Genomic DNA, 14,126 nt, shown 5'->3' on the forward strand with positions numbered 1-14,126 from the left:
AATTTTCCTTTCAAGTGCCTTAAAAAAAGCACTGTAAATAAAGAAAAATAGGTGGTTACACAGACAACACTTACACAAAGAAATACATTTCTTCTACTACAAAATGAAAAGATATCAGGAGACTTCTGTATTGCCACTGCATTGCAGTATCCTTTCTAAATACTTGACTCTCAGTCTCCTATCATAATATCTTCAAAGTCAGCTGCTAATTTTCTTGATTTTGTGTTCTAGAGGTTCTACACCAGATCTATTTACACTGACACAGGATTTAACATTGCATAAGTGAAAAGACTGTTTCCCAGCAGAAATCACTTAGCAACACTATCAGTTTTCTGAATAGCCACTAAGACCCCCGAGTTAACTTGTTTATTTACCATCTTCATATTAATTTGAATTTCTGCACTCTGAAAACATGTGGGAATGAAGACCTGGGTTTCCCTAAAACCATAAATAAGGAGGAAAAAATAACAAGCATACATAGACACAAGTAGGATTTACTCAGTTATATTATAGTTATTTCCCCTGTGTGTGTCTCCATAATATTTTTTTATACTGGCTTTTTAATTACCTAGATTCTTGGATATTACCAGGCAGTGCTCTGCATCAGTGTTACAGTATTTATGGTATATGGGATGACTATGACCTACAGAAATTGAATAGTGCAAAAAAAGAATCAATAAAAACTTGAATCTCAACAAGCAACTACTTTATCTTCAGTGTGTTTTTAAGAATTGTCTGAACTTCTGTCGTTGTTTGGACTAGATTCTTTCAACCATTGTCTCAGAATCTTTTCAGCTCTAACTATTTGATGTTAGACGTGTTTTAGCTCTGCAAAGTGAAATCTAGGAAAACAAACAAGATGTACAAGTAAAAAGATTCTTTATCCCTCTATTTTCTGTTTCCCAGAAGAATATTTCATACTTCAATAAGATCAAAGAGGATATATAACTTGAACAGACATTTTAAACTTAAAAATTAAACTCAGGATACTTAATGATCCTATGGATTAAATAACAACTACTTCGTTTAGGACAGACAATCTTGTAAGTCTTCGCGATAATTCTTCTGGAACTTATCTTCGGAATTTTGCTATTCCTCTTATTTTACTTATTCTCACTAATGAGAGCAAAATCTGTTGAGTACATTTGTAAAAGAAAAAAATGTACAATTAATTTAAAAATTTACTCACTTGAAAGCAGTCTTCTGCCACTTCAACATCATTTTGGGAGGGTGGATAACCTTCATATAAAGGAAAAAAGTAGACAAGGTTATTTTCTTCATATTTACCACTTACTGCTTCCAGTAATCCACATCACTTCTCAATATCCAGTGACGATGATATAAATATTCTTGTTTACTTTTTAAACGTATAGATCACTGCATTTCAAGTTGATTTAGTAAGCATAATTCATTTCTACACCCTGCCTTTTCTATACTGAGTATTCCTGGCCACACTCCTCTCTCTTGTTCCCACCTTCCCTATAAAAGCATTCTCAAAGTGTCATCACCAGTGAGAAGCAAGGGAGTATATTCCTTTTAATGTAGCATTTTGAAAATTAAAGACAGACATTTCGTTGGCATGAATACACACTGTGTGGTATTTTGCTATAAATCAGCAGAAATTGAAACTGTGAGACCCTAAGAGAAAAAAAAAAGACTCTCATGTTCTCTAATTATTTGTCTTGAAGGGATATGGATCATACCAACACAATTCCAAAGCAGTCGTTAGAGCATGTCAAAAAGCAGTTCCCTTCAGAAACATGCTCCTTGCTTCATTAGTAGGATAAAACACATAAAATCCCTAAAGTTACTTTTTACAAGCCTGAAAGAGATGTTCTTTCAATTCAGTAGACACCTGTTCTCTTTCCTCCCAGGAATACATTTATTTTATTTTCAGCTCAGAATCTAGGCTTGATGAATGGTTTGCTCACTGGTTTCCATTAATTCAGTGAAGCTCTGGAACCAGCTGGCCACATTGCTGTCTGAGTACATTCTTCTTCTGTTCCTAAAAAAGCCTGTCCTCAGAACTATACTGAACACAGAACTACTACTAACTCAGCTGTTAGTAAAAAATAAAACTATTAACTGAGAGTACGTGCAGATAAGGAGAGAACTCAACAGATCACAAATCATTCAACTTCCCAGCTTATCCTACAAGAACACAGGACTTGCAAAAAGCTTCTAAGATCCAAGTGACAGAATATAACACTCCAACTTCCTCCATTTCTTCATGTCTAAAAGAAAGAGGCAATGCTTTATTACGTAGGGATGTTTCAGGAAACTACTTTATTAGTGTTTGTGAAACAATTTAAGACACTTGAATGAATGGCACTTTAGAAATGCCAGAAGTACTATTTCGAAAACTATTAAAATCCTAATATACTATAGTTTAATCCACATCCTTAAATACTGTCAACGTAAATGTTACACAAAGTGCTTTGACATCTTTTTTAGTAAACACTCAATATTCCTCCATCCCACCAAGTCTTTCACCTGAAATATGTACCTTGAGAAATATCCTCTACTGCTCTCCGAATACCTCTATCAAATGCTCTTGCATCAGCAGGACTCTGAAATGTGAGGCCAAACTTTTTGTCATCAATCTTCCAGTGGTAAAAAGTAGGAGTAACTTTGTTGTAAACAAGGTCTTTCTTTAATGTGCATTCCAAGACCACCTTTCAGAAAGAAAACAGAAGGAAAAGATATCAATGACCAATATATTAAATTTGAGTACAAAAGGGAGTATTTGTGAACTACCTAAAAACATACTTCACAGGGGTCTCTTTTCAAATTTCTTCCTGCTACAAGGATATAATTTTAACTTCATTTCCATTACAGCCAAATTATTCACTAGTGGTTGCTGATAAATGGCATGGGTTGAAGACACTATTGGTTTACTGAGTCAATCTTCCTATTCAAAAATCTCATAGCTACGAAAGTATCTCATATCTGCAGCCACCAGTACAGACTCGGTAGATGTTCAGCAAATTAAATAGGTCACATCCCCCCAAAATGCACTGTGTGCTGATAGGAGGTTTTACTGGATTTTTTTGTAGATCACTGAGATCTACAAAATCTTTTAGGACTAGACTAACTTCATGCTGCTTTCAGGCAGATTTTCAGATTTCTCCCAGAAAGGCTACTAGACAAGAGAAAGTAATACAAGAGAATTGTTTAAAAAAATGAAATTAATAAAACTTAAAAGGTTTATGAATATACTACCGCCTGCACCTAAACAAAAATTCATTTGTGGCTCATGTTCAACTATAAAAAACCAGTAACTGTGAATAATTAACAGAATTATTTGGCTACAAAAATCATTACAGGTATACGTGCACAATCAGTTATAAAGCGAAGTCACAGTCTTCACATAGAATCATAAAATGGTTTGGATTGAAAGAAACCTCAAAGGTTCCAACCCCCCTGCCATGGGCAGGGAGACCTTCCACTACACCAGGCTGCTCCACAGCTCCATCCAAAATGGCCTTGAATATTTCCAGGAATGGAGCAATCACCACTTTTCTGGGCCACCTATTCCAGTGCCTTACCACCCTCACAATAAAGAATTCTTTCCTAGTATCTAATCTAAATCCACCCTCTTTAAATTTGAAGCCATTCCGCCTCTTCCTGTCACTATATGTGCTGTCAAATAATCCCTCTCCAGCTGTTTTTGCAGGCTCCCTTCAGGTACTGGAAAGTCTTATCATGTCCCCTTCAAAGTGTCTGGTTTTAAAACTGTATTTGAATATTTTGTTTACTGGCAAAAATTATTTTAAGCAACATTGTTATACTGAGTGTTTATTGATTAAAAAAAAATCCAATGTGAACAAGAAAGTATGGAGGGAGATGCATTGATCTGTTCCCATAGCAATATAATAAAGCTCCCAGCAAGACAACGTGTCTCTCTGTATTTGATGATGAAGGCCTACACAGACTGAGAGATGAATGAGGAATTTCAATATTCTATCATTTCAATGATATTATATAATTTCATTGATGCACTTTTCGAATTTTAATTGATTGTTTTGTTATATATGTGGCTTTTTAAAAGAAAAAAATATATAATAGGATATGGTAAAATTAGTTTAAGTATAAACAACTACATTGAGAAAACTCCTCAAACTTAAAAAAGATATATACATATATACTGGTACTTGGGTTATTCTTATATAGTCTTTGTGTTCCTTTTCTCCTTTCATTGTCTAATTATTACATAGGCAAATAGGTTTTTATCTCTTGCTCTTCATTATTTATTCCCCCTACAACCCATCAGTAATCATCTCCTCTCAACTGTTATTGCCTTTTAACTCTGCCTTTAGAAGGATAATATTCTTTCTGCACATATAAACTCCTTCAGCATTAAATTTTTTTTTTGTTTCTCCACTCGGATCTCCCTAAATGGTCAATATGTAGGTAAAACTGCCTAGAAGAAAACATAAAAGGGAATCTGTTTACTGTAGGTCTGCAGGAAAAGTTGTTGCACAAATTAAAAAAGGATTATTCTGCAGTTCTAAGATGCATCAAATAATCGTCCTTTTTTCCTCTAGATGATTTTAAACTTGCTTCCTCTTTGAAAGAGCAGTTAAAAACGAAAGCTTCTCACACCACTGCCTTTTCTAGGTGTGAGTGCTCTTTAGGGGATCTCTAATACATTAACACCAACTATTTTAACAGTCTATTTTGTGTGCAGTGTCATTCAAAACATCAACAAAGTACTGCAAGCCTGATTTTATAGCATCACAATGAATTTCTGGTCCCAAAGGGATTAATCCACTGAAAATTCATACCCAGTAACAATTTTACCACTAGAGATAAAAACTGGATTAAAACTTCACTGAGTAGAAGCTATGGTTTTCAAAGACACACAAACCAAACTATAAATCCCAAAACCAACTCCCTCCAGCCCAAAAAGCAACACTCACCCATAACTTCCAACCCTCACATTTTATGTAGCAAGCTATGATTAACAAAACAAGCAAACATCCCATCCAACACTGTAACTGTTTTCAACTTGATTCAAGGAAACAACACATTTGAGGGGGTGACACTGATTTTTCCCATCTAAACCAGTATGCAAACAGATTGCTTAACACAGAAGATATAAGTGAAAGGGCATTGAAAAGGGAAAAATATGTTGCATCAAAATTGTATGTGTTATCAGATATCTATATAAGCAAGACTTGATGCCTGCCCTACCTGAGAGAAAATTGAAAAGCTATAGGTTTCAATTAGCAGTGGGACACAAATTTATAAACATCCAGGCCTTCAATAGTATTTGTTACATCCAGAAATATAAAAAACAAATAAAAAACATACCAACCATCCCCAGAAGCATTTTTCTCTCCCTGAAAGAGTCCTGTGCTTTGCATGAATAGTGAATTTTTAAATTGTAAAACTTAATTTTGCCAAAGCTTCTTGATGCTCAAGCATGTGAACTACCATAGGGGCTGGGGAGGAAGTATCCTCATATGTGTATTCTCCAAGGCCTGGAAATGGAAACCAAGCTTTTTCAATGCAGATGTATTTCAAAACTCCAGTAGTTTTTAGTGCACTTTGCTATGGTTCAGAACTCTCCACATCATTGGTGAAGATCATATACTCCCCCACAAGGTTATCCAAAATATGCACTCCCAAAGCTTTTTAGGTAGACCTTCCCCAAGATCTACACGGATAAGCACAGCAAAGACCTGAAAAACTGTAAATAAAGTGCCTACAGCTTAAGTAAGTTTCATTTAAAAAAACACCCCATGGGTTACTGTTCTGAAGGATTTCTTCATTTGGAGATTTAAAGTAAGACTTCCATGCCAATATGAAACATCTACTTTGGCACATAATGGAAAATGTTGCAGAATCAGACTCAAGACAGAAGAAAACGAGATCCACATGACCAAAATTTAAATTCTCAGGGCATAAATAGAGCTGTATGTCTCTTGTTTAATGAAAAAATCTTTTAATATCTAGATGTCATCGGGTGTAACATTAATTCATTGCTACTCAAAAATACATGTTTGCTTAATGTTTCTTTTCTCACCTCTAAAAACAAATTCTTAAAAGACAATAAAATCTATTTGTCTTATATAGACAAGATCAATCTCCAGAGTCAGAAATTTTCTACTTCAGCACTTAAAACCCAAATATTTTTAAACACAAATAAAATGAGTACTTAAAATATGATACCATTATTTCGAGCTTATTTCAGGAAAAAAAAAAAAAAAAGAAAAAAACTTTTGCATTTGATTTCTAGCTGTACTTTCAAAGCTTGCAAGAGCACATGTAAGACAGACAGCTTCTCTATTTCTCATTCCCAACCCAAATCTACAAACATAAGCACATAGTTTTTAAATGCCTTTTCTGCTTTACTCTTGGGAACAAGCAGCATGACCTGAGTATATTCATGCCACAGAGTATATGAACCCAGTGTCACAGTAACCATATTCTACACATACTTCTTTTGATTCAATTCAAAAAAGATGATGTAAAGGCTGTACTACAGCCCATCAGAATCAACCTTCCCTCAAACTTTAAAGACAATTTAAAAAGTAAAAATTAAGTTTGCAAATAGCAGGTTTTTAGAAGAGAACAGTATTTATATTTGGTTTCAGCTTTGTGTCTCTCCCTTTACACAATTTGTTTTTATTCAAAGGAAAGACTTAAAACTTTGTCACTCCTGATTCATGATCTAAAAGATACTAGTAATATATTTTTTTCTTCTTTGATAAAAACTTGCATGGCAAAAGTCTGGAGAAGAAAATAAAAATAAAGAGAAATGTACTAGATTTTTCATTCAAGAAGGTAAAATTCACAAAAGCTCAAAACTCAGTCAGTCTGAGCCTAATATGTTTTAGCACTAGTGCTATTAAGATAGAAGAGAGCTGCTGTAAACACAGAAAGAGAGAACAGCAGACCTGACCAGGTTACGAGGGAGTGCAATTGTTCCAAGCAGACTGGCTGGAGCCTGGTCTAGGAAGGTGATTATAATAAAGGGGGAAATATCTAATTATGTGAAAAGTCTTCATGAAACACTCTTACATTTCAACACAAATCTGAAAAACCTGAGCAAACTAGCAGGGAGCATTCTCTCTCAAATTAATTCGATGGTGCCACCACTTTTGATTTTCTTCTCAGATAACTAGGATGCTTTTTGTGAATGCCACGAGATGTTTTAAATAGCACTGTACTGCACAAAAATTTTCGAAGTTCTATATGTAATCTGAAGCTGGCTCATAGAAGGGCTGACAGCAACCTGCCTCTCAGGTCTAAAAAGAAACAACACAAGCCCTCTTCAACAAGGATCTTCAATATTTTCATGTTAATTCCAGAGTATTTAATTTATACAGCTGACTTAGAGACTGAGATCTGTAGTTGTAATTAAATGCCTGCATAGCCTATAAAATACATGGAAAGATGTAGCACACTGGAATGGAACTGCAATGTAGTGTCAGAAGCAGCAACTAAAGTTAATTAATTCTTCTTCAGTATAATCATTTAAGAGGCATCTGGAAGCTATGTCCATCAAATACCTCACCTATGGATTTCAAGCTGCTTTGGGAGAGAATTCCACCTTTCTACTGACACATTGGTTAAACAGTTATGCTGGCATTATGATTCCCATTTATCTTAGGTAAAAGCCACAGATCTGAACTCCATTTACTTTCTAATCTAAGATATTTCAAAACCTATGCTTCCTCATGTCACAGAAAAGAGTTCCAAGTTCCACACTCTAGGTTTACAGGATAAGGGAATTTCTGTACATTTTCTGGAAGCTAGGCCAGTTCACAAAATAAGAGACTTATTAGCCAGAGGAAATCAAGATATAATCTTGATTAGAAAGGTATTTTAGCAATGTGTAATGTGTCTTTAGAGTATGTGGGGAAGTTAATTTATAAAGATGACTTTCTCTTTTAATCCATAGAAGTATTTCCAGAAACAGCTGTGTGTACCTTGCAAAAAAGTTAGTGAACTGGAAACTATGGTCCAAGTAACTTGTAGATGTTACAGTAGATTATTAATTAAACATTCCTGAAGAAACACGTACCCAAAAGTCTGAATAACTGAAATGTTAGAAACTGGTGAGGTAGTTTAAAAAAGTTATACGCTGTTTTCAAATACAATGACAGAGCAACCAACTAAACAGCATACTACTAACTTCAAAGATTATTCAGGCAATGAGATTTACTAAGGGCATTCTAAAACAAGACTAGAGGGAAGTTGGTGCACAGAAACAGTAGATTCAGCATAACACTTCTGCAAAATCTGAAGATGACCAAAATATTTGGGCTCTACTCAATAGCAAATACACTGGGTTCCACTTTTGCTTTACTTTTAAATTAAAAAAACAAAATATACAATTATTATGAAATATAATAGTCACATGTCACTTCTGTTTGGACTAAAACCCCAAATGTTTGGCTTCATTAAAGGAAAGGTTAAAATTTATGCTTGAACAGTGAATCCACAGGAATATCCTGAGAATGAATGTAAAACCACTAACCATATTGAAAGCATAATGATCAGAACAGTTTCAGAAACAGCGACATGTCCAACAGAATTTATCTTTCAGTACCTCCTATCTTCTGCCCTTCTAAATAAGTGTCATGATCTAATTTTGTCATCACATATCTTCGTGTAGGATCTTGGTTCTTCTGGGCCAAGTGGGGTCTTGCTGCATACCATACCACTTGGTTCTTAATTCATTACACATTAGTTTATAATTGCATTATCTGAAGACTGTAGAAATACATGAATACACAGTGACCTTTCATTTAACTATCAAAGAATTACTGGCTCTCCAGTGTTCTTCTCCACACGTTCAATCTATATTTGTTAGTTCCCTGAGCTTTATTCAATATACACAGGAGAGATGTTCATCCTAGCTGCACTTTCACCTTTTATCCTGTGTTTTCAAGGGGCTGGCTTCCAACAGAAACTTCCCAGACCTACAGCAAGATTACAATCCGCCCTGATAGACCAGTTAGGTCACATGTGGTGGGCAAGTACAAGGAAGACAGATGGACACAGGATGGGACACACACAAAAAACCGAATACAAAATGAACTGTTCAAGACAATAAAGGTTTGGAAAACATATTAATGCTAACATGAGCTTGATTTTAGACAGGAAGAGGGGGAGAAACATTTAAAACCTTCTACCAGAAGTGGAAACAAAACAAGTCTTGCCTAGGGGAAATAGGAGAGAGGACACTGCAAACAGATCAGGACAGTGATGGCCAGACATATTTATATGCATGTAGGCAAAACATTAAGCCAGTCTCTAGTTTGGAGCATTTTATTATTCTTAAGGCAAGCTGTGAATATTCCAAGTATTAAGAATTAAGAAAAAGTTATCAAGTATCTCTAAATGCAATTAAGCTTCTCAGAGCCACAACAAGGCTAAAAAAAGTTCTAAAGGGAACTACTGCAGAGTGAGGAAGGAACTGCAGGTGCACGTAGCTATGCGGGAACACAGGGTACTCTGCTAATAGCGCTACGCCCCACTGAAACAACTGAGTCAGCAGAATTTCTATTTATATGCTCTCTTCCTACAATAGTCACAGTCAAGGCAGAAAACTCAGCAGTCCTGCCTCAGGGGAATAACTGGTGTGCTTGAGGAAGGGTCAGCAGTACAGTATAAGAAGTAATTTTATCTTTTAAGCTTGCAGAGGAGTCAAAGTTCATTTGCAGAAAAGAATAAATTCTTGATAAAAGTCATGAAGATGGAGCTTTTGTGCCTTCTCCATTTCTCTTTGTTCCCACAGTAAGAGACAGCCTCATTGAGAAATCTGTTTGCCACACAAGTGACCAAACAATCCCTAGTAAGTCCATTTTTTCTCCCTTATGTGTGCATGTAGAAATGGCTGAGATCCTGCACCAGTTTTCCTCTTGTGAAGCTGATTTTCATGAAGCTTCTTAAGAGATGTTTATTACTGGTATTTTATGTAAGGTAGCTGATGAACGAATATTGTCTATGTGTGCATCAAACCTGACAGCTGACATGCTGTCTTTCAATACAAAGTTGTTGTCACGTAAAATGGCTTCTTTTTGTCATAGCCATATTCTACAGCTAACCAAATCACTACTAAGGAATTCCACCTGATTTCATGTTCTTAATAAAATTCTCATTTCCAACACTCCTTCTAAATGCAGTATAACTGCTATAGAAACAATATTTAACTCTAATCTTTCATTGGAAGAAAAATTAACAGCAAAATTTTTCCCAAAATGGATGGAGAGTTTCTAAAAAAATCAATGTGCTTGATTCTAAAAAAGCAGGGTATTACATTTAAAACAAGTAACTGGTTCCTTTGGTACACAGTCATTGATATAGAGAAGTTCAGCAACAGCATTAGACAGACAATAAATTTATTTTGTAGGCTACAGGTAATAATAAGCAAGCATCTATACTTATGTCCCATACAGTTTTAATATGATTAAATAGATGCAAATTGTTACCGTTTTATCCCTGAGTCGTTCTCCATGGATAAGAAAATCAGCACAGCTATTCTCTTCCTGGGGAATGACTTTGAAGACTGTGACACAGCTTAGTCCACCCCCTCCAAGTGGTAACCATCCACCACTTGAGTCATCCCGGGTCATCACCACAGCTCGCACTCGTGCATAACTATTACTGAAAGAGAAGCAAAAGAAGAAATTAGTTTTCCATAAACATAAACAATCTAAGTTTAGTAAAAAACAAAACAAAACCAACAAACCCACAACCAAGATCACAATAATTAACACTGTCTTTCCACAAACACCACCTAGAAGACTACAATTTAAGACCACCCTCTAAAAAATGCTCCTCTGTATTTTTATGCCTTCATTAGGACTTCTCATAGCTTGTGATCTTTTGTAAAAAGGCTTAACCAGAGAATACAGTTGTCAAATCAAAACTCATATTCTTCTCAAAACTTTGCACTCAATGATCTAGCTAGAGGGCCGGAAAGAGAATAAGAATCAACTCCTGATTTATTTTAGACTAATCATGAAGCCAGTCAGCCACCATGAAATTGCACAGAAAAGAGAACAAGAAAACAGAAAGAGGTCAGGCCTTCTGTCACTAAAATCTAAACAAGAACAGGCTTCTAGCCAGAAACCCTGCTTCCCTTCATCTATCCCTCCTCCCCGTGCATATAACCCGTCCTTTGCAAGGGTAGGTCAGGACACACACTGTAGGGGTTGAAAACAGAACTAGCTTCAACTACTTAAAATCCATATTTGCAGTGTCTACTTGCTGCTTCTTTCCTGTATTTGCATCATGTGTAAAATTACTTGCATTTTACAATCTAATATCTTTTTCCATCATTTGGTATTTTCATAAAATAAACAAATTATTATCATGTCATTACTTCAGAGCACTGGAAAAAGAGATTCTGGTCATCTCTCTCTCTGCTCTCAGTTTTTCTTTTAAATTAAATGAAAACTTTTAGTTTTGGTTATGAATTTGCCACCACATCACTTGGAAAACCTCATGGTTTGCCAAGGATGTTATAAGATGCTCCATTTGAAGTACAGTTTACTGGATGAACGTAGCAGTTGATGATTGAACATTTCAACACCTTAAAATAAGGTGTTATCTTTTTGTCACATATTCCTGATTGAGGGTTTAAGTACTTATGCCACAGCACCAGTGATGTCAAATTTAAGGGCTGAAGAGGAAATATTAGAAGAGATCAAACTTGTTCCTTCTGTATTTGAGATAAAACTATTCACCAAGCTGTTGCACTTTTAGAAGATCACTGCTTTATTTCCAACACCCCCCCCCAAATCCCCAAAATAACAAAGGTAGGCTTTTTTGCGTAATTAATATATTACATTCTCACATACATGCATGAATCACAAATGATTCACTTGTGTGTATATATATATACACATAAGAGCAAGCATCTAAAGCTTAAATACATAATGGTTTGCAAAATGGAAAATTGCACAAGACTATAAATTTTTAGCTTATAGGCAGCTGAATTTTGTTAGCTGCCTCTGAGCAAAGCCCACTTCTCTCTCTAAATCTGATAGTTAAAATGACGGTCCAGTCAATGTTGCTAAACATTTCTTTACCAACATCTTTTAGTTAAGTACTCAAACACAGCAGACAAATATAATAAAGAAAAATCCAATCCTTCATTGTACGCATTTATCACAATTCCAGTATTTGGAAATAAAACTGGCTGCATCTCAATGCTTAATAAAATTCCTGAAAGCGGAATCATTCTTTCAATGGTCTCTACCACCGTGTTTCACTGTAGTTGTACACTTCCTACACAGGTAGTCTTTCATCTCATTTCTCTCAGAAGAGCCTTTTCTGACATTAACTGAGGACACCAGGACTCTCCTCTAAACCAATAAGAAATAGGATGCAATGATTGGTTAAGCCTAAAAACTGTCTTTACTATTCTCAATTTAAGTGAACCACAAATTTAGCTTTTAAGTTATTCACTCTATAAATTTGGTCATAAATCTGAATATTAGAACTTTTATTTGTATATCAATCGACTGCAGCAAGAGTTCACTTAAAGAGAACTTCCCTTAGGCTACATGAGAAAACCTACTACAACATCAATTTTTTCTTAAAATGGAAGTTCACATTCCACATCCATTTTCCTTCCAAGACCTGCCAAGGAGAAGCAAAGACAGAGGCTTAAGCTACATCCATTCAATAGAGTTCTCTGTCAGTGTTGGGGTTTTTTCCCCTATCCTATACTGAGATGCCTAGTCTGGTGTAGCTAACAATTTTGTGATTTGCTTTCCATATCTTCCAAATGAATGTTTTAAACATTTATCCTTTCAAATATTTTAGAAGCTACTATCAAACCCACTGCATTAGTGCAAAATAAAATTCCCCTAAAGGTAATATTTAATGAACTATCTCTTAAATTGAAACAAGCCAGTTTTTCCATATAACCACCCTGCATATTAACTAGACAAATTCTGTACTTGTAACAATGCCTAAGTCTGCAAAGAGATTTTTAGTTTTATGTTTTTGTTGGTGGTTGTTGTTTAATATTATTTTTTATATTTGAATGGAACTCACAATTGGTAACAATAGCTATTTTTAGCAACAACACAAGCTGGTTTGCAATTAACCAGAATGCAGTGGTAGGACCTATGAATGATTCCCATTTCCAAAATACTCTGCAAACAAAACAGAATTTCCCTGTCACACTAGTGGGGCTATGAAAGCACTCCGAAGTCTTGTATCTGTAAGCATTATAGCCCCATCTACTCTTTGGAACTTTAGAACAAACAACTGCTGCTGTACCTTAGCAGTGGGAAAAAGGGCAGACAAGGCTCTTGTGTTTTCCTAACACAGTCTAAGGTTTTTACCTACTCTTGCACGTTTAGCAGTTCTATCAGGAATACCTAAACAAAAGAAAAATCAAACAGGGCAATCAGTTGAGCACTGCTCTTACAAAGCCTTTTACCAGAGCTACCATGGGCATGTGAAATGGAGCATGAAGAGCAGCATTGCAACAGCAGGTCCAAAGCTACCGTACTGAAGCCAGCCTTTCCTGAGACTCCTGAGGTTTGGTTGTGGCCACTGGAAATTCTTGAGGCAGAGGAAGATTTAAAGGAAATGGTATTTTGGCCAAACGAGCATGTTGTTTTCTTAAAGTCAGTACTGAGGATCAGTTAAGACTGGAGACAACGACACTGGAATCCAAGATCAGTTTTTAACAACTAAGGAAACAGATCTCTCTAACATCTGAGTGCCTCAGGTAGGAGATAAGAGTATGGTATTCTTATGTGATTAAAGGGAATTATAAATTGGAATAAAGGAGAAAAAAAAAGGTTATCTACACTTTTGTCCCCTCTAGCAGTGAAGACTTACTGAAGACTACAGCATGTAGTCTATGAGTGCTATACCTAGTAAACCTGAAACAAAGCTATTTTAAGATTTTAAGATGTTGTGTGAAGTTTCATTGTAAAAATATAATCAAATTAAGGTTATTCTTATACCAAAAATCAAAATCTGAAGTGGGGTGAATTAAGCAGCCTTAAGAAAGCATTAGGGGCAAAATCAAAGGGTTACAAACCATAAGTGGACAGGAAAGGTAAGACCTACAGTCCTTGCCTGCCAGCAGCAGGCATTTTAAGAGCATCTAGCATTAAAATCTGACAAGCGGTTTTGAA

At 35.6% G+C, this 14,126-nt stretch overlaps 1 protein-coding gene across 2 annotated transcripts in view; it reads right to left on the bottom strand.

Moving 5' to 3' along the window:
* SPRED1 (sprouty related EVH1 domain containing 1) overlaps positions 1-14,126 on the bottom strand; it is a 57,966-nt gene that overhangs the window by 13,244 nt on the left and 30,596 nt on the right. For both annotated transcript variants that reach the window (XM_014891234.2, XM_088167207.1), the window contains exons 2-4: positions 10,449-10,623; positions 2,507-2,675; positions 1,190-1,239 (exon numbers count right to left, since the gene is read on the bottom strand). In XM_014891234.2, coding sequence (XP_014746720.1) covers positions 1,190-1,239; positions 2,507-2,675; positions 10,449-10,623 — 394 coding nt within the window. The remainder of the gene's footprint in view (positions 1-1,189; positions 1,240-2,506; positions 2,676-10,448; positions 10,624-14,126) is intronic.

The sequence above is a fragment of the Sturnus vulgaris genome, chromosome 6 (genome assembly GCF_052056855.1).
Source record: "Sturnus vulgaris isolate bStuVul1 chromosome 6, bStuVul1.hap1, whole genome shotgun sequence".
Taxonomy (NCBI): Eukaryota; Metazoa; Chordata; class Aves; order Passeriformes; family Sturnidae; genus Sturnus; species Sturnus vulgaris.